This window comes from Ammospiza caudacuta, chromosome 20 (genome assembly GCF_027887145.1).
Source record: "Ammospiza caudacuta isolate bAmmCau1 chromosome 20, bAmmCau1.pri, whole genome shotgun sequence".
NCBI classification, from domain to species: Eukaryota; Metazoa; Chordata; class Aves; order Passeriformes; family Passerellidae; genus Ammospiza; species Ammospiza caudacuta.
In genome coordinates, this window is record NC_080612.1 from 6,343,038 (window position 1) to 6,363,983 (window position 20,946).

Here is a 20,946-nt window from a genome sequence, read left to right on the forward strand (position 1 = left end):
AAGGAAGGGATCCATCAGCTGGTCAAGAAAAGTTGTGACCTTCACTGGTGGCAGCTGATGGGTTTGGTAGAATTGGTGAGAGGTCTTGAAAGTGGAGAGAGAAAATTATTTTGGCTGTTTTCTGAAAGCAAAGCATGATTTACATGGAGTAGCCCAGGCAAAAAGCAGTGATTACTCAAGGAAGAAAGCAGTGTGGTTTTATAACAATAAAATACATTTTTTAAAAGGAGAGAAAACAGCCTTGCCAGGAGGAGTGTATATTGTAAAAGAAGCAGGTTTTGTTCCATTTCTAACAGAAGCTTACAGACAGTTATGAAAAGGACTTTGCTGCTATTTATTGCCTGAAGTTACTGATCCATCTGTCTCTACCCAAACTCTCATACAGACAATTTTTCCTCATCATTCTTTCTCCTTTCTATCACTGTTCAATACTTAGATGGGAATTTTGACCAGTGGCCAAGTCAGAGGCTTATCAACTATTGCATAAATCCTCAGCAGCTGATAACTGAGCTGTGCAAAATTGTCACTTTAGGGTTAAATATTGTTGAATAAATAGACCTGCTGAAAGAAAAGAATCTAACAATTCATGTTTTAGGGAATAATTACTGCAGAAAGACAGCCCACAACATTGTATGTGTGTTTGAGAGAGTGGTCAGAATATCTTTTAATTCAGCATTTACCCGTGAGAATTATTCCCATGAGGAGCCTTGCAATAAAATCTGCTTGGTCTATGAGAATAGATAGAAATTGAATAAAAAGACTCCATTTCCACTTGTATTTATTCAGTCTGGGAAATTCAGTGGGCCGCAGCATTAGTATCAGCAGGGGATTCCTTGCTCCTAGCGTTAAATTACTGTCATAATCGCTCAATTATTTCTTCCTTGTACTGTTTAAAATAAAAATCCATCACATTCTATGTTTTTTTTCTAACATTTATTAGGTTGAGTGTTTAGGAAAATCAATTATATTCAGTCAGGCATGAATTGATGAATGTTCTTGTAATAATTGTCAGTTGTTAAACTGAATGTACTTTCTCTTTTCACCCCTTTTCATTTCCTTCAGAGGGCAGAGGTGGCTCAGAGAGAGGCAGAGACCTTAAGGGAGCAGCTCTCATCAGCTAACAAATCTCTCCAACTTGCAACACAGATCCAGAAGGCACCTGATGTGGTGAGAGAAAATATTTACTGACTCTTACAGGTTTCTGACATTCCTGCAGTACAGCTCCTTCAATTTATGCCCACAGCTATGAAAACAGCTGTTTGAAGTCATATTTTAAGTGAAAGGGAATGGTGTTCCTCTGGGATTGTGGTGGGGTTCAGCTTCTGAGGGGTTGGTGGCTGGAGGAGAGCAGGGGAAGGACAGAGGTCACCTGGCTCTGGGGTGATCCATCACTCCCTGCCCCAGGTGGACAGCACAGCTCTCAGAAATCATTTCACATGGCTGACAGCATCAGCAGAGGAGGAATGGAGGCAGCAAGAGAGCCTTGGTGGCCATCAGCACATGGGGCCCTGAGGTGGGGCTCCATCCCAGAGCTCCCCGCCTCTCCTAACTCCACGTCTGTGCGGTCGGAAAAACTGGAAGTAAACTTAATACCACTCCAGTTTCCACTGGCTGTATCTAAACTGAGAATTACTCCTATAAATCCCTGGAAATTGAGAAGATATCCTGCACTCCTGCTTGTTTCCTCCCCTGTGTGGTTGTGAATGAAGCCAAGGCTGCTGATGGGACCTGCAGGCACAGGGGCTGTTCCAGGGCTCCAGCTGGCCCTGGCTGAGCAGGTATCACAGATGAGCAGCCAGATTATTTTGATTTTTGTTTGCCAAAGGAGAAATAGGAGTATTTAAATGTAAATATGCAATTAAGTGAAATTTAGTCTACTTCTAAGCAGCAGATTTAAGAAACAAAAGAAATCATTGCTTTTTTTTTTTCCTTGCAAGCCTTATACGTGCTTGACACTGATAGCAGAGAAACACATGGCTGCCTTTAAAAATCATTTGCAGAGAATGAGTAACAAACCATAAGTCCTGCAGATCTGTTTGGTTGTCTATTAATACAACCCAGTATTTTCTCAGAGAAGTCAAAAGATAGGCAAGTAGGCTGCAAAACAAAAAATGAAAAGCCTGAATATCACTTGTAAGTCTGAATTACCTGCCTCTTCCTATCTCATGTCCTAGTCTTATCATTATTTTAACATTAGGTCTTTCTTGTATTTAATAGTACTTCTGCACTTCATTTATATTTAATATGACAACTACTGCAGGATGAAAATGATCATTATCTATCTTATTTCAGACTCTACGTTCTAGTCTCAATAGGCACAAGCAGCAGATGATTATACAACTTGTGATGTTTCATGCAAGCAAATTAGAGGTTTTTTCAAGTTAAAAGTATAATTCAGTGTAATAGGAGAGTGTTGTTAACTGCTGTTAGTACATGCAGCTTTCTGTGAGTGCAGCAGGGTGTAGTCACTGAGAATCAAGCTGAATGTTTAGAAGATATGGAAAAGGGGATTTTGTTGTTCCTGTATTTCCAGAAAAGAGAATATGAAGTATATTTCAGTCTGCTGCAGTGTCACCTTCAGCTGTCAAGGTGTCACTGGGGTGAATTCTCAACTCTTTCACCACAGATCTTTGGTTTAGTGCTCACCATCTTCATCTGCCTCTTGCTGAATGGATTCTCTCCTCCTTCACTGGTGCTTCTGAGGAACAGCCATTAACCTTTGTCAGATGCATTTTGGGCTCTTTAATGGAATGTGTGCCCCTCCTTGGGCTGCATCTGCCCCCCACACAGGCACAAGGCTGTCCTCACTTTATCCATGGAGGAGGCTCAGAGCTCCCCAGTGCATCCCAGCTGTAATCTCCCAGCACAGGAGGAGACAGAGATGGTGCAGTTAGTCTCTGTTATCTTTCCTGAATGGATCTGCCTCCTTCTGGACCACTCTGATTCCTTGTCCTCCCAGGAAATCAGTTCCAGACTTGAGGACAGATTTTACAGCTGTGGGGAACTGGAAGAAGGAAGATCTAGGAAAGGGAATTTCTGAAAGTGGTGACCAAAGGGAGAATGGCCTTGTCTTAGAGCTGTCACATCTCTCTTCTTCCCCATGGAGGGATGCTTGCAATAATGTTAACATGAACAATTTTCATGCAAGGATCAAGTTCATTGGAAGTAGCAGTTTGGGGCAATTTTTGACAATTTTGCCTGAAATGTGCAGTGTGCATGCAGAGAGCCACAGGCACATGGCCCTGCCGTTCCTGATTAAGAAATTCTGCTCCATTACTTCAGAATATTTTATCTGATTAGTATTTTGTAAGCACAGATTTTCATAGTTGTCAAAGCACTTGGGCTATTAATAATAAATAGATCTAAATAGAATCCTTTGACTTTCACTGCTGCATCTTTCCAGTGCACTTACCAAATAGGGAAATTTATTCCCTCTGTTATCCCCGCTTTCCCAGAGAGCTGTTTGGGGTGTAGGAAATTCCATCTTCCACATTCCCGGTGTCAATCAGAGGAGTGCCAGGTTTAGGAATTGCCAGTTTCCTTGCTTTCTGTGCCCTGATGGTGTTTTCCCTGCAGGAGCAGGCCATCGAGGTGCTGACCCGCTCCAGCCTGGAAGTGGAGCTGGCGGCGAAGGAGCGCGAGATCGCGCAGCTCGTCGAGGATGTGCAGAGGCTCCAGGGCAGCCTCACCAAGCTGAGGGAGAACTCCAGCAGCCAAATCTCCCAGCTGGAGCAGCAGCTGACAGCCAAGAACAGCACACTCAAAGTAAGGCTTGGTTCTGCCCAAAGAACATCTCAGAGATGAAGAGATTGGGGTTTCCTGTGGTCCTGAGCTGTTGGCTCCTTCAGGGTGTAGCTGAGTTCTGGTTTCTGTGGCATTCATGGAATCACAGAATGGTTTGAGTTAGAAGGGACCTTCAAACCTATCCTATTCCACTACCTGAATATATAGTTTTTAAGGGATCACAGGTTTTTGAAGTTCTAAAAGGCTCAGTCCTCACTGTTTTGAAATGTATTTTTGCACATTGGACAAGGCTACCTTTAGGATACCTTTTAGTTTTCACCACCAAGCCCCAACAGACACTGAGCATGGATATGTAATGAAACAGTTAAACTGAAAAAGCACAGAAAATCCCTCTTAGATTTTCAAACTTTTAATTCCCATTGCAGTTATACATATTGAAGATTTTGCAAGGAATTGGTTTATCTTTCAATGTGCCTGCTACCCCCTCCATTTCTCTCCACTGGAAATGGGAAGTGTATCATTTAGATTTTAGTTTATCATTTAGGGCATAGAAACAAGTAAAATCAGGACATGGAGAAAACTTTTATATAAGAATAATTTAATTATTTAAGTAATTATTTATTTATTTATTATTACCAGTAATAATTTTTTTTTCATTTCATTTTTTTTAACTGTGTATTTGCTGCACAATAATTCCCATTTATAATTAGCAATCTGGCCCTATACTCATTTGCAAAAGAGCAGCACTGCACTAGAACCAGAAGGAACAGCTAAGAATTCTCTGAATGACCCTTTTACCTCTCTCTTGGGCAGTTTCACTTTCCCTGTGCTGAGCCCACACAGTCCTGATCTCTGAGTGAGCATGAGAAATGATTCCTGACGTGGGGTATGAATCAGTTTCCTGTAACTCCTGTCTCCTTCATTGTTCCACCATCTATGAGCTCCAAAGTGTAAACAAGATAAATTTATCTATTCCATTAAAGACTTGGTAGTTGTGCAGGTTTGATAGTCTGAGAGTTTTCTGAGAGCAGGAGGGTGATAGTTCCCACTCAGCTCTGACTGTGGCGTGGGCAGCTTTGCTCTATCAGAATGATTTAATGTTCAATTGAAACTCTTACAAATTGCTCTAATTCTGACATTTTTTAGCAGTTACTGGTTTTGCTGTGGTGCAGCATAATTCACAGGGAGAGAGACCTGTTAGGAATGAAAGCTGAAGTGTTGCAGTCAGTGTTTTCTGCATGTTTTAAGCTAGCTCTGCAGAATTTTTATGAAAATCCAGTGGAGCAAAGGACACTTATTATGTAACTCCATTGACAGTATCACTCCCTGCCCACCTGTCACCATGTGGGCACCACATTTATTGAGGGAGAAAGGAGCTGCCCTGGTTTTGAGGGACACATTCTGCTGGCTACACCCATGTTCAGGGGATTTTTTTATTTTACTTTTTCATAAAGCCTGATAGAAAATATCTTGAATCCTTGCACTTGACAGATTTTCTTGGAATAAAGCATGTTCCTGGTGAGGTCAGTATTAGTTTAGCCATTAACTTCAAAGGGAGTAGGATCATAGAAATGACAGAGCAAGTCTTTGATTTTCATTTCAGTAATCTCCTTCCATTTTCTCATAGCCTTGCCTGGCTAATGCTCTGTATTTAGCTTTCTGTTGATAGTGGCTGAAGCAGTGCCTCTATTGATAAAGTTTTGGTCATTTCAACCCTCTTTAACCTTATTTATTGCAACTATAAAGATATTTCCAAATACTTGCTTTCACCTCAAAGTGCTGGGAAAGTCTGTGCCAGGCACGGGTTGTACAAAGCACCAAATCTCAGTGATAATGTGCTGATCTCCTATTTGATTATGGAGGAATTGCTTCTGAAATAACAGAGATTTTAATGGTTGCCTCCACAGAAAACAACTCACAGTTTTCACAAATTAAAGCAATGTTCTCAACCTGTATCTTGGGGGAATTGTTTAATACTCTATGACTTAATGAAACAATACAGAAATACTTTCAAAATTATTGCTTCTTTATCTTCATCTGATCTAATAATCAAAACATGTCCTCTAGTAACAAGACTTTTCTCACTTTAATTGTATTAACCCTTTGTGGCTGGGTGCTAGAATGTCTCTGCTCCCCAGTTAAAATTCAGTAATGTAGTTGATCACTCTAAACTGCACTACAATGTTAATCTAATGGTTATTGAAATGTTTTAAACCCCTCAACACAGCCCCTGCTCTTTACCTGTGCCAGTTTAGTTAATAATACAGTAGTGTTTGTATTTTCTAAATAACATGAGGAGGGACCCAATCTCTGCATGCTCTGACATGGATTTATTCACACCTCAGATGCAAGATGATTCTTTAACATGGGATATTTGCAAATTGAATATGCAGGAAAGCCACCAGTCCATTCCTTCTGCCCTCTGGCTCCTGCATTTTTGTGTGTTGGAGGTCATTGGTATATATTTTGTCTGAATTAACCAGGTTGATATTTAGTGCAAGATATTAGTTCCTCCAGATTGTCTCACAGCTTGAACCTTTGTTATCCCATGTTCTGTGCATTTTACAGGGTTCTTGGAGACAATTACCATACTAATACATTTTAAAACAGTCATTGACTGGGAAGATGCCAAGTGCCTAAATGTTCTGTTTCTACCCAGGCACTGCATCCTCAGTTGTTAGTTTATATTGTTTACTAAAGGAGATGTTTAGGTGCAGGTTTTCCATGGCAACAATCTCTGTATGAGGTACTTGGGAATGATGGATGTGTGTGTTTTTTATACAACCCAAAGTAAAATATTGCTGGTTGTCACACTGCTGTAGCAAGTACCTGAGAGTCCAAACCAGCTGCATTTTGTCAATATCTCTTATTTTTCTTTATTTTTCTACCTGTGTTTTGTACCTAAATATTCCAGGGTATAGCACTTCCTTGCACAGAATTACATTTAATACAGATTCCATTAAAATGGGAATCTTTAGCTTTTTTGTGGTTTACTCTGTTTCTAAAAAAGGCTGTTTTCTTAGCATACCCTTGCATAAGTAATTAACATATTAATCCAGGGTATTGCTTGTTTTAAATTTTTTCTGGTCCTTTTCATACTGAGAAGTGATATAAATTGTCATTTATTCCTGCTGTAAAAGCTCCTCTGCTCCAGACCCAAAATGTTACCAGTCACAGAGTTAAGGAAAGGTTGAATTACAGTGGATTTGCAGAGACAGAAGGACGGAGTGACAAAACCAGGGAAGGCAGAAGGATGTCTTGGGGTTTGGCAGCTCCTCCCCTTGCCTGTGACCACTTGGAAAACTCTCAGCCCTGATGCTGAGTCTCCTCCCAGCACCAAGGGCTCTCTGGCTCACTGGTTTCATTTAGAGATCCCTCTCCAGCCTGACCTGATGCACTAAAAATTCCACCTCCTTGAAGTCACTGTGTCTTGCTCAGTGTTGAGCTGCAGCTTGAAAAGCTGCTGGAGCTCCTGGCCTGGTGTAGCTGACCCTCCTCAAAATGTGAAACTTCAGGCCCTGGGACTATGTAGTACATCCCCACAATGAGATTTCAACATGTGTTGTAAATTATCAAAACCTCCAATATCTTTAGTATTTGTAGGATTTTCCTGGTCACATCAAGCAGGATTTTCCTGAAGCACTGTCTGCTATCTAAAGCAAAGTCAGTGCTTCCTATAGTTCCAGAAAATAACTGGAATTTGGCAAGGCAAGACACGCCAGAAAAAAACTACTGAAACTTGCCCTGTATCTATTCCAGGTGAAAAAAAATGGTTGTAGCTAAAACAGACATTTCATTTTTATTTTTAACACAACTGAATGACTGCACAGCCACTGATGACAAAAGACACGAGACCTTTATAAGAAGCCTCTTGTTCCATCAATATCCCAGAGAGTGCAAATTCCACACTGAGCAGCAGCTCCTGGGGTCCATTAAGAGCTGCTCCTTGAGGGTGGCTGTTCCTGCAGGAGATTCCTGTCTCAGCAGTGCTGAGGATGCTGGGCTGTGGTGGCAAACAGCAGGAACAGGGCCTTGAGAGGGCTGTGGGTTGGTAACCTGGCTGTCCACTTTGTCACTGCTCCTTAACAGCTGTGCTGATGGCAGGGCTGAAATGTCAGCAGTGTGAGAGCTGCACAGGGCTGGGTAGGAAATCCTTTAAAAATGGCAGAATGAAGTCCCACAGAGCCCCACCATGCTGCTGTTGGCATCTGAAGAAACCTCATTTAAATCACTGAGATGACTCAGCCCATGGATTTGCTGTGCTGCATCATTTTGGGGTTTGTTCAGCTCTGTGATACCCACACACTGACTTTATAGGGAAGACAGCACAGGGAGCAGGTTCCCAATTGTGTTTCCCCAGCCCTGCCTCCATGCCCCATAGCTGGGCTGCTGCATTTTAAACAGCTTTGCTAAAATTATCTAAGTTCCAGCAACCCTCCCCTGCCTTCCTCCTGCATCCAAAGAGCAGCCCCAGAGTGGGTGTCGGATCTTGAATTCCCTTCTCCCCTGAAGGCAGCCTCTCCTGGACATAAAGTCCTATTTTTCTTTTTCATGTCATCTATTCCTTTCCTTTTCAAAGTAGATTCTCTGTCTTTGAGGTGATACGTCCTTGTGTTATTTCTGTTTCCCGTGACCTTTGGGATTCTGTGCCAGTTTTAACACCAAAAATGAACTGAAGCAGAGTTAGCCTGAATTTATCCATGGAAGTTGCAAGCCAATAAGTTCTGTTCTTTGCTTAGATCAGGTGTGCCTGCCCTAAGCAAAGAAATTATTGCAATTTATGTGGCTTCTGCAAGCACCATAACTGCATCAATTATGTATCAATATATTTTAGGCCTCCTGAAGCATTTACCCCGTAGTGATGAGCACTTTGGTGGGAGCTGGGTAAGGTCCAAGTGTGTGACATTGCATTCTGGATGGTGGCAGGGGGTTTGGTTCAGCCTTTGGGGCCACCCTGGGTGGGGCAGAGCAGCTGGGGTGGCCTCAATGCTCCCTCTCTGCTCAGTAATGCTTGTAAAACCTCTGGTACAGCTGTTGAGGTGCTGTAGGAGCCTTCCAGTCAACAACAGCTTCTTCAGTCTGCTCTTTTTATCATGTAGATAAGGTTATCAAGAACTGTCTTATTAAGAATACAGTGTGTGCCAAAGCATCCTGCTTGTTTATTCAATCTCCCTGAAAATTTCAGCTGCCCCATTTTTTTTTATTTTTTTTTTAATACCTTCATCCCAATTTCTTCCCTGAGCTCATGACAGTGACATTGCAAGCAGCCAAATTGGGACCCACTGAATTCTGTCATGCTTGGCACTCTGTAAACAAAGGATGAGCGAGGTATAATTGTGTTTACGTTTAATTGGTTATAGTTTGTTTTCTAATATATGTAAATTAGGTATGAGTCATTAACCCTCACTTGTGCGCTGCTGTATATGTGGAATAATTTGAAGATGATTTTCAAAGCCTGCAGAAAAAAAAAAAACAATGTAAATAATTAAATCCATGTTCTCTCTTTTAAAGCAACTGGAAGAAAAACTGAAAGGACAGGCTGATTATGAAGAGGTTAAGAAAGAATTAAAGTAAGTGTTAAATGCTTACATAATTTTTTCACAAACTCTGGTTGAACAGTGCTTGTTAAATGAAGCCACAAATCTGTGTTCTTGGAACAATAAAAAATTCAGTCAAAACCACAAAGACGAGGAAATTGGGAATATTGGCAGAAATTGCATCCAGAACCAGTGGAACTGCTATATCTGAGAGTGCTCTTTTTTGTTGCAGCAGAGGATCACAATAGCAAATAAAACACGTCCACAAATAAAAGCCACTGAAACTATTGTCCACAAAGGGAAAAAAGTTTCAAAATCTGTGGTATTTTAGGTGGACCAGTCTTTAAAAGTCTCCAGCCAACAGCTGAGGGTCATGTGGACCAAAAATGACATGCAGAGCCTTTGGCCATGGTACCTTTTCTCTGCTCCTGCCAGCCAGTGCTCAGCACTTACCAGTTTAATGCTGGGCTTGTTTCACTGTATATTTTTGCTAATATATTGTGGTTTTAAACTAAAGCCACAAACAGCCTCTTCCTATTTCAAGGGATTTTCTTAAGAGACTTAAAAGAGCCTCATTTTAAACTATAACAAGATAAGCTGTCAGGTTCAGAAGAGAACTTTTCTGACTGGAAATATGTTTAGTGTCAAGGTTTAAATAACTGCGAGAAACTCCCATCTCTTCTTTCATCATTCTGGCATTTCTGTGTGTGTTTTAAAAAGGCTGAAATAACCCATTCCCTGGTTTAATGAGGTATTTCAGATGAGGCTGGTAGTCATGTGCTTTTGTTTACACATCCCTGGAGAATATGGAAAGCAGATTTGGATTTGCAAGCCCCACAACTGCCCAGCCCCTGGTGCTGATTTATTCAAGCCACGCTGGCTGAGGTTCTGGTTCACCACCAGCTGCAGCACACCCTGATGCAGGGGTATAATTTTCACTGGAATTAAATGAATTGACCATTTATTTGGTTATTTTACCTGATTATTACCTGGGCTCAAAATAGCATCATCATTTAGTGATTAGGGGTAAATACATCCACGTCCTCTCCTGAGTTAAGGGAACAGCTTCAGGTTTTAGCCAGTTTGTGTCCTCATGTGTAAAGCAGTGAATGCAAATAAGGCTACAACTTTCCAGCTTCTTGCATAAGATATTAAATGTAAATGTGCTGAAACAACAAATGAGTTTGGAATCCTACCTGCTTTAATGCAAAGGTTTAATACAACAGGACCAGGACTTTAAAGCCAGACTTAAGGTGCCAAGAACTCAATATATTCATTGAATATTCTCACTTACTTTGCATTTATACTTTAAATACTAACCCTGTATTCCTGGTGATAATACCAATATTTTAATTTTTTTTTCTTTTTACAACACTGACTTACATGAGAGCAGGGGTGGTAAGGGTGATCAGAGAAATTGTGACACAGGAGGCTTCACATGGTGCTTCTGCTGAGGATGAGCCTGCAGAGAAATAAATGGGAGACTCTGCTGGAAGTGGCACTGGTTGGGTGCCAGTAAATTAACCCTGTTTTCCCAGCTGTTCCAGCTTTTATATCCCTAATTTGTGGATTGATAGCTGGCTTGTTAAGGGTCTGAGGGTTGAGACCCTCTGAGAGAGCACTGAGGATGTTAGCAGTGCTGCATCCTCCAAGCAGCTGCTCACACCATTCCCATGCTCCACGTAATCCAGGTGCTGTGCTGAGGGCTCTGAGTGCATCCCCTGGCAGTGACAGTCTGATCTGAACTGAGACTTGCTGTAAATGAGGCTGGAAAAATCTGCTGCTCTAAATCTGAAGCCCTCACACTGAATCTTGCTGCACCTGCCTTGTGCCCTGCAACACTGACAGAAATGAGCTGCTCGTAACATTTGCACCTAGAGAAAAGAGATCTTGTCAGTGCAGCAGGAATAGAATGAATTTTTAAGGTGTTTTGGCACTGATGTATTTTTTTTAACCCTTTCTGGGGTGTTAAAGGCAAGCTGGGCTGAGGGTCTCAATATCAGCCCAACTCCTGACTGGAGGAACTTAGCTGGGCCCATGTCAAGATCTGGGATGGGAGAATTCTTCACTTTCTGCCTTGCCTTTTGTGCCCAATGGCTTCTAAACCTATTTTTGAGATCTGAGAGCTCTGTGTGTGCCTTCAGCTCCCTCTCAAGTAGCACGACAGGGCTGACCCTGCTGCCTTTGCAGTCAGGATCAGACGAACAGAAAGTCAAGCTGTCCCAATGCACACTTTGCTTTACAGTCAGATCTTTCAAGTCTTCTTAGATGTGCAGATTCAAGTCACAAGATCATTTCTTTAAAAAGCAGGTAACTGATCTTGAGCCACAGATTGAGTCAAGATCTCATGGGCAAAGATATTCGTGGAATCCAAAGAAGAAACGTTGTGCTTCCTCATTTTCCTGAGGAGAATGTGTCTTTTGTGACACATTTGGAGAGTCATTTTTGACATGTTTAACTTTTACATTCTTTTAAAAATGAACCTGCTGGAGTGAATATTCCTCTTAGGGCAATTAGAGGTGCCATCAGCTTGATTTTTAGTATATTTTGTGTTTCAACTATGTAGGAAATTACCTGTGAAATTGTCAGAAAGTTAATTCAGTTAGCAAAGAATCCCCTTCAGGTAGGCAGAGGTCAGTAGGTTTTCAGCCAAGGTTTGAATACACATTTCCTGCACCAATCTCACTGGAAACTCAGGATCCTCCCTGAAGGTCCCAGCAGGCAGCAGATGCTCACAACCAAAATGCTTCACCTGTGCAAGAGAGGGATGACAGGATCAGGCTTTAGAGGCAGATTTTTGGTGTGGAGAACCAAATGTAACCATCACCAGGTTCATGCTTCCACCCATTGTCAGCCTGGTTCTGGGACAGCACTGTGTGCTCAGGGCACCTCTCACATCTGCTCCTTTTGGGAGAGAGCAGCTTTTTCTGGTTTGGCCTCATCCAGGAGGAAGGAAGGTGTTTGGAATGCTGCTGGATTGCTCCCCGTGGCAAACCCACGTGTGGTAAGTGGGGTCACAACTGCTCTGAGCTGAAATGGGATTTCCCATGGGATGTTTGCCACCTGATAATTTACTGTTCAAACTGGGTTTGAAATTCAGATGAGTCTCCTCATTTGGGCATCATGAGGATGTGCATTAGGGTTGGCTGGTCCTCCAGAGGCCATTCCCTGCAGAATTCATGGGAACAGAGACCTGGCTGGGGTTTTTGCCTGGATGAGTCTCTGTGCATTTATCTCCCCCAGCACCTTGGAGTCCTGGGATGCAGAGCTGTGCCTAGAAACACTTTGTCTTTTGGGGATTTGCCACCTGAGTCACACCTCTGGGATGTCAAAGTGGTGTCAAGGTCTCTGAGAATTCAAGCCATTAGTCCATATCCTGTCCCCTTGACTGGGACAAATCCACTGGTAGCACAAAAAAGTTGAGTTTGTACTTGGCTGAGCTGTTGTGCCCACATAAAGTCTTCACAACATCACTTTATGTGCTGTGTATGGGGTGATGGCTCCACCTCACAGCCAGGCAGGAGGTGACACTGAGTGATGCCATGTAATGAAATTGATTGCCAGAAAATTGTGGTTTCAATAATTACTGTATTTCAGGGATGCCTGTCAGAATTAACCCTGTGTGCAATGAGTATGCACAGATGCAAGATACATCAGGTCTCTTTCTCAGAATGTCTTTTTTCCCTTTGAGTTTGCTATAACTTTTGAGTGATCTTGAATGGCCCAGAGACCTGATTTCCAGAGTCACTTAATGCACATCTAACTCTGGATTAATCCAGGGACAGGTTCAGGCAGTTAATGAGTGCCTGGCTAACTCCTCATGGCATCCAGAACCAGTTCCTGTGTCTTAATACTGAACTTCTGCCCTTTTTTCCTCTCAGTTTCCACATTTCATGGAATCACTGAATGTTTTGGGCTGGAAGGGACATTAAGGCTCATCCAGTGCCACCCCCTGCCATGGGCAGGGACACCATCGCTACCCCAGGTTACTCCCAGCTCCATCCAGCCTGGCCTTGGACATTCCAGAGATCCAGGGGCAATTCCAAAACCTTTAATACATGATCCACAGCATTTAATGCAGTTTAATACATGATTAACCAGATTGTTCCTGCTCACAGAGTTCTTGGTGTTTTACACATGACAAATGCTGTGTAAACACCATCTATATGTGTTTATGCGTTTTTCTTCACCAAATGAATGTTGTCTTTGAACAGTAAGAAGCTGAAATCATTTATTGCTTCAGTCTGAGGCAGTTCATGTCCTGCCTGCAGCAGGCTGGTTTTAAAAAAATTATCCAACAAAGTACAGTAATAAGTCTGGATTCCTGTAAGATTCTGGTTTGCCAGATGACACAGCTCTAACTGAGAGCCTCTGAAGGGAGACATCCTCTGAACCGCTCACTATTTGTATAAAATATTGACAATGAGACTATCAGATTCTGCTCCTAATGTACTTATAAATATTTGGATCTTTCATATTTCTTAAGAAATATTGGGCCATTTTGTCTTCCCTTTGCCATAGAATGAGGGGGTTATTAAAATGAAAAACTGCCTTTTAGCCTGTAGTGCCTTGGTTGGGAGGATTATTTGTGCATATTTTCCTTGCTGGTGAGCTGGAGTTTATTCTGTAAAGTGCTGTACTGTAGTGGTGATTCCCCTGTTTTGCTGCTTTGCTACAACTTCCTCATTCCCTTCCAGCTTCACAGACAAATTTATATTGTTTCTGACAGCTTAAAATGTTATATCCTTATTAACCTTTAAATTTACACTTTAAACTGGCCTGGTGGGATTGCATATGGAATGATTTAGATGATGCTCGAGAAAATTTTCTTATCCAATAACTGATTTGAGGAGTTATTCTGTATTCATTAGGAGATTGTGTTACTGCAAGGAAAGTTGTCATCACTTGTGGTGTTACTGGAGAACAGGACATGATAATGTTAATGCTCATTAGTGGAGTTGTTCTGAAAAGGAGAAATAGAAAATAATTTCTTTTTTCTGCCTTCTACAGTATATTGAAATCCATGGAGTTTGCACCATCTGAAAGCTCTGGTGCGCAGGTACTGAACTTTTGTTTTCTTACTTATTCAGTAGCTCAGTTGATTAACAAAAATTTTGTCTTGCAATTCCTTGTTGTTGACATTGACAGTTTCCTGTTGATGTTGAGGCTTCTGGGTCCATCCTTGCTTTCCCTGATGTTTTCTTATGTAAAAAGCTGAACTGGATGGTTTGTTTTTTTCTTTGCCTGGTTATTTCATTTAAGTGGTCAAGGACAAAGTGACATTTCAGCTGTGCTGGAGTGGGTAAACCAGAATGTTGTGAAGTTGAGTCTTTTAAAGATGTTGGAGTTGTTGTACAGGCAGCACACTGTGCAAGGACTTCAGCATTTTTAAGTATTTGTTAGCCTTGAAAATTTCTTTTCACAAAAGAAAACAAACCTTGGAGTAGTAAGAAAGCTCTGCTGTTCCAGCAAATTAATCTTACTTCAGTTTAAAGGTTATGAATTAAATTCCTGTTTCTGAAATCCAAACTGAATATTGATATCCTGGGATTAATTTTCAATGGGTTTTTTAATGATCCAAGGGTTAGATTTAGGGGAAGTAAATAGCAGGTTTCTCTGACTGATGTTATTTTGAACAAACTGTTTCTGCTGAAATGCAGCCTGTCAAGGAAATGCTTAGCTTGGGTCCGGTGACCTAGAAGGAATAATATAATCTTAACTCTTGTTTTAATTAGATTAAAAGAAGTCAAACTGAAAGTGTGCCAGGGCCATTTAAAAATAAGTAGGATTAAGAAAACATTCCGTTACACATCTCAAAATAATGCAGAATTGATGAACGATTTACAATGAAAATTAAACAGTGAATCTGTTCCGTGGCTCCCACCAGAGCCTGGAGTGATTCCTGCTGCTCTGTGCCCAGCAAACTCCCTCACTGCCCTTAGAAACCAGTCAAACATTTGGTTTTTTGTTAATTTTTTTCCCTCTGAAATCCCTTTGAGTGCCTGAATGATATTCTCAGTGCTTTGAGAAACAAACCTCCCCCTTTGGTTTCCTTTAGGATGCATCCAAGCCGCTGGAGGTGCTGCTGCTGGAGAAGAACCGCTCGCTGCAGTCGGAGAACGCCACGCTGCGCATCACCAACAGCGACCTGAGCGGTAGGTCCACCCAAATCCTGCCTCTCCTGGGTGCCTCTGCTGGCCTGTGCTGGGAGGGAGGGCTGAGTGAGAGCTGAGTGGCTGAGCTCATGCATGGCAGGAGGATTGAGGAGCAACAGGAGCGCTGCGTAACGTTGGATTTCTGTAGTTTTGTAGGCTGGATATTGAAGTAAGAGTTAGAGAGGCTATTAAGGAAGAGGCATTACAGGCTGTACCAGTGTTTGAGGCTGTCTTGTGTTTTGGGAACAAATCCATCTCCTTCCCCCACACACAGTGTTATGCATGTAGATCACAGTCTCCCTGTCTGATACACTTGGATATACCACCAGCAGGTCAGCTTGGGAAAACAAAATCCTTTCTTCCCAGCGAAGTGTGTTTGCTGTTTGGCTTTCCTAATGTGGGCTTTTACATCTTGTGTGCACATTTTTTCAATGGCAAGTCATGGAATTTCCAGATTCTTGAATGATGGTTTTTGCAGCTGGAAGAAAGTTAAAAGTTGTCACTGGCCCTGGGATTACTGAATTCTGAAGTGTTTTATGACTTTTAACTGAGCGATCTTGGTGCATCCACCTAATGGTTATTCCTTTATTCAAATTGGTTTGTTCCAAAATGTAAATGTTTGCTGCATTTGGGTTCAGTCAGGTCCAATGAGTCATATCTTGAATGAGAGACAACAGAGAGACTTGCTGTCTGTAACTGGATTTATTTAACTGTATCACTGCACTTCATGTAACTGTTCTAGTGTTAATGTCTGTAAGGGGGATTCTCCAGGCTGCAACATACAAGAAAGGTGCAAACATGAAATGCATGTTGTTTGTTTTGGGGGCCTTGTTTGGCTTAAAAATTTTCAATTATGAAACAAACAAAAAAATTAAAAAATAAAAAAACCCAACAAATGAAAACAAACCAAAAACAAACAAAAACCAAAACTCCCACCGCCACTCCATTGGCCCGTGTCAATCTGCACTTTTTCCCTTTGCGGGGCAAACTTTGCATTTTTTTATCTTGGTTTTTCCCTCTTTGACCCCCCATAATGCATTATGTTTGACCTTCCTTGTAGGGTCAGCCAGGAGAAAAGGGAAAGACCAGCCTGAGAGTCAGCGTCCTGCAACCTTGCCGGCCTCCCCTCCTTCCCAGTTGCTCCGCAACGCGGGGGAGCAGGCTTCCAATACTAATGGTACACACCAGTTCTCACCAACGGGTTTAAGTCAAGACTTTTTCAGCTCATCCCTGGCGAGCCCCAGCTTACCCCTGGCCTCCACAGGAAAATTTGCACTAAACTCTCTCCTCCAGCGACAGCTAATGCAGTCCTTCTACTCCAAGGCAATGCAGGAAGCAGGAAGCACAAGCATGATTTTTCCAACAGGTCCATACAGCACAAACTCCATATCTTCCCAAAGTCCATTACAACAAAGCCCGGATGTAAATGGCATGGCCCCATCTCCCAGCCAGTCAGAAAGTGCTGGGAGCATCTCCGAAGGCGAGGAGATAGACACGGCCGAAATTGCACGTCAGGTGAAAGAGCAGTTGATCAAGCACAATATTGGACAGCGGATATTTGGACATTATGTGTTGGGACTGTCACAAGGGTCTGTGAGTGAGATCCTGGCCCGGCCAAAGCCATGGAATAAACTGACTGTGAGAGGCAAGGAGCCATTTCATAAGATGAAGCAGTTCCTGTCGGACGAGCAGAACATCCTGGCTCTTCGCAGCATCCAGGGCAGACAAAGAGGTAAGAGCTCCCCAGCCCCCCCTGCTCCTCTTGGCTCCAAACATTCCAAACCAGGAGCTTCTCCATCCGGGGCTGTTTGTGCACTGCTGCTGCTGCTCTCACCCACGTCAGGTGCCAGGTGCAGCAAGTTCAGCTCTGCAGCACTCAGGCAGGTTCGTATCTGTGCTTGTGCTTTTTTTAGCCACTGGTTGGTGCCTGTCAGCAGGAGTGAGCAGCAGGGACACTCACAGCCCTCACTTGTCGCCCCCTCCGTGCCACAGCTCAGCACGGAGCCAAAAGGGTCAGCAGCTACTTGGGGTATCAGCCCTCAGAAAAACTTGGGGGTTTTTATTTGAGGTTATTTACTGAGACCAGGCTTTTGTGGTGTCTTGTGTGATTATGTTTTTTCCCCCAAAGTGTTCTGACAAAATAGGGCAGGTGATGCATGAGATGAGTAATTAAAACACAATCCCAGTTTAAAGCAGCTTTGCATATTTAAGGCAGTGATTTTAAGAAGTAACATGCATTTCATTGTGATTCATCTTAAGGCTGAGATTTACATTTAGAGAAACTGAAAAGTAAGTTGTTTACAGTCAAGAAATATTGGACAGGACAGGCAGGGTTTTCCTAGATTTTGTTTAATTGGAAGCACACACTGTTAGATTTATAATCTGTTCTTCCTTTTGATGATTGTACTTGAGGGGATTATCTGCCCATCTTTAACCTCTTCATTTTTGGTATCTCTAGACATTTATTTATATCTGTCTAATCTCCTTTCCGAACATAGCTGTAATCTTTATTAACAAATCAGCCAGCCTTGCTTCTTCCCAAGTAGCCAGTTCCTCCTGCTCAGGGGCCCGAGGGGCCAGGAGAGCTCAGGGCCAGGCTGCCAGCTCCTCATGTCACACAGCCCGTGATGTCAGAGCAACCATCCCCTGATTGTTTTGTTCTTACCAAACTTGTTTTTCAACAGAGAATCCAGGCCAGAACCTGAACAGACTATTTCAGGAAGTACCGAAACGAAGAAATGGGGCTGAAGGTACGTCACAGGCAGGTGTTTTTCTTTGCAGTCAATCCCTAGGAAGTGGAGTGTGCTTTAGCTGTGTGTTTCCTTAAAACTGTGCAGTTTGATTCTGGCCTGGAATCTGATAGAAAAACAGACAGTAAGTATAAAACAAACCATGGGTTAGATGAACACTTTGCTTTTTCTAATTCTGCTGCTGCTGTACTAACGTAACCCTGTTTGGATAGTTCTTCCATCCCCCCTGCAAAACAGATAAAGAGAGAGAAGTAAAGGAAGTGGCTTTATAAAGTCATCAGATCTATTGAAATGCTCTCTTTGCTATTTTTATGGTTTTGGAGGGAGAAAGTTGCACAGTTATAACATCAATTGCATACTGCTTCTGCTGCTCTAGGCTTACTTCTTTCTTCTCATGGGGCTTACGCTGACAAACTCCACTTTAATACACTGCTAAATTAGTGTGATGCTTAGTTCAGTATTATATATGAAAAAGGCAACAAGATAAGTGAACATCAGATCCATAAATTACCACTGAACAGGAAGTCTGCACATTTTTGTCATAGATTACTTCCAGAGATTTTCTTTTAGTGAGACCAGAAAGAAGGAAAAACAAAGGCAGGTACATCAAAAGTCTGTAGTTATTTTGACTCCAGTCACAAATTACCTCAATTGCTTACAAACAATAATCTCATAATGGAAAATGCAGTTAAGTGGAGTAGCACTCACAGTTTTCCCTCCTTTTCTTCCCCTTAGAGGTTAAAAAACAAAAAGCAAAACAAAAAAAAAGAAGCAAAACCAAACAACCAAGTAATAGCTCTTAGCTGGAGAGTACTTAAATGGTATCTGCATTTAAATGACTCTTTCTCTTAATGTATTAACCTCTAGAAAGTTAAAAATTATTTTTATCTAGTTACTTTTTAATTCTGTTTTGGGCTGAATGTATACTCATCCTACTTTGCCTAGCAGCTGATGCCATTTTTAAGTTGATTCCTGGGCTTATTTTTTTTTAACTTTCTTCCTTTCTCCTCCAGTTCGTTTCCCTTTCTATTTCCTCTTCCCCTCCAAAAAAAAAAAAAAAAAAAAAAAAAAAAAAGAAAAGAAAAGGAAAAAAGAATAGATCTATATATATGTTACCACAGAACAGAAATATATGACCACCTAGTTCTTCCTCTGGTGTTCTCACCATTCTGGGGCAGCTAGAGACAGGCACAACGAGGATATTTTGCTTTTATTATGTTAAGTACTTTTTTTATGTGATGTAAATGTTAGTAAAGGTCCTGTGCAAGTTGTCCTCAGGTTGTGCTGTCCATGTATCACATCCAGTGTGTGTTTGTGTTACAAAAACAGCCAAATAAGAGTTTTCCTGGTGTCATTAGTTGTGTTTTTTTCCCTCCCCAGGTAACATAACCACACGAATCCGAACCGCAGAGTCTGGCTCTGATGAAGCCATCAAATCCATCCTGGAACAAGCCAAAAGGGAGCTGCAAGTACAGAAAACAGGTACAGCCTCATTTTGTCTCTGCCTGCTTTTACTGCAGAATTTAATTAAAACAATTGCCATGAGCTTTCTGGTCAGTTAATTATATTCTTAGAAGATTCAGTTTAGGTTTGAGGAGTTTTTTGGAGATTTTTATTGTTATTTACTGGAGTTGTTCTGTGTCTGAGACATCCCAAGTTAAGGTCACACATGGCATGATGGGGTCTCTGCTCTGCCCTGCTCCCTGTGGGATTTCTGAACACCTTTTTCCCTGTGATAAAGAGAGCTCTGAGCTCCTGGCTGCCCTCCAGACCTGCAGGAGTCACTGAGGGGAGCCTACAGAATCCTTTTGCTCCTTGGAAAGGGAACAGCTCCTGCTTTCTCTTCCCTTCTGTCTCACTCAGGCCCCAGGGACACAACTGCATGGGAGAGGGGCTGGATGGATTTGTTGGGGTGAAGGTCACAGTCCAGGCAGCAATTACCAGTCCCAGCACCATGGTACATCCTGTACTCAGATAGGCACACTCAGTCCTGACTCTTAGATGATTTTATTTTTGGTTACAGAACGTATTCAGTGAATGAGCTGGCAAATCCAAAACGCATTCCCTTTCCCAAAAAATCCCTCTTAGCCTGAGATAAGTCTAATTTCTCATTATATGCTGTCATGTAATTAACATTTCTGTCTAGTTCATGGCCCTCTCAGCTTTAAGAGTTCCAGTAGTGCTATTGGGCTGAAGTAGAAATTACTGTGCAATACTTCTATTTCATTTTTTAAAGTAAATACTGGTTTACAGTTTTGGATAGTTGTCTTTCAAATGAAAACTGAGTTAATCTCGTGGCAGAGTATAAAACACTAGTTAATATATGATCTAAATAATATGACTTTATGCAGGAAATTATTACATAGAGAAAAATATGGGCTTTGTGCAGGAAACTGCAAGAATGTTACTCAGTAGCATGTTTCATTCGAGAGTCTCAGACTTCCTTTCAAATATTAATTTGGCCTCAAAACTCCCTGTGAAACCAGCAGATGAAACAGCAGAGATAGTCTCACTGTATTTTTTTCCTATTTCTTAGCTTTTCATGTATTTTACAGTGTGTGACAGGAAAGAATGTAGGGAGGCAAATTCAGAAATGCATTCAGATGAGTTTTAGTATTACTGGAGTGTTGGAAATCTTATTTCACTTTGGGGCCACTCCTTGCACTGTGGGGTTCCCTGCTCCCACCTGGTGCCTCACTTTGCCTGTTCTCTGCAGAGCAGCTTTCAGAGGAACTGGTTCCCAAGCACTGGGGACCTCAG

At 42.0% G+C, this 20,946-nt stretch overlaps 1 protein-coding gene across 3 annotated transcripts in view; it reads left to right on the forward strand.

The window, feature by feature from the left end:
• The window catches only part of CUX1 (cut like homeobox 1), a 273,252-nt gene that overhangs the window by 182,436 nt on the left and 69,870 nt on the right, over nucleotides 1-20,946 (forward strand). The window contains exons 10-17 of one of the 3 annotated variants that reach the window (XM_058817802.1): nucleotides 1,063-1,167; nucleotides 3,577-3,765; nucleotides 9,256-9,314; nucleotides 14,292-14,340; nucleotides 15,340-15,436; nucleotides 16,497-17,168; nucleotides 18,121-18,186; nucleotides 19,567-19,668. In XM_058817802.1, the coding sequence (XP_058673785.1) occupies nucleotides 1,063-1,167; nucleotides 3,577-3,765; nucleotides 9,256-9,314; nucleotides 14,292-14,340; nucleotides 15,340-15,436; nucleotides 16,497-17,168; nucleotides 18,121-18,186; nucleotides 19,567-19,668 (1,339 nt within the window). The remainder of the gene's footprint in view (nucleotides 1-1,062; nucleotides 1,168-3,576; nucleotides 3,766-9,255; nucleotides 9,315-14,291; nucleotides 14,341-15,339; nucleotides 15,437-16,496; nucleotides 17,169-18,120; nucleotides 18,187-19,566; nucleotides 19,669-20,946) is intronic. The other 2 variants (XM_058817803.1, XM_058817804.1) reach the window with 2 other exon arrangements.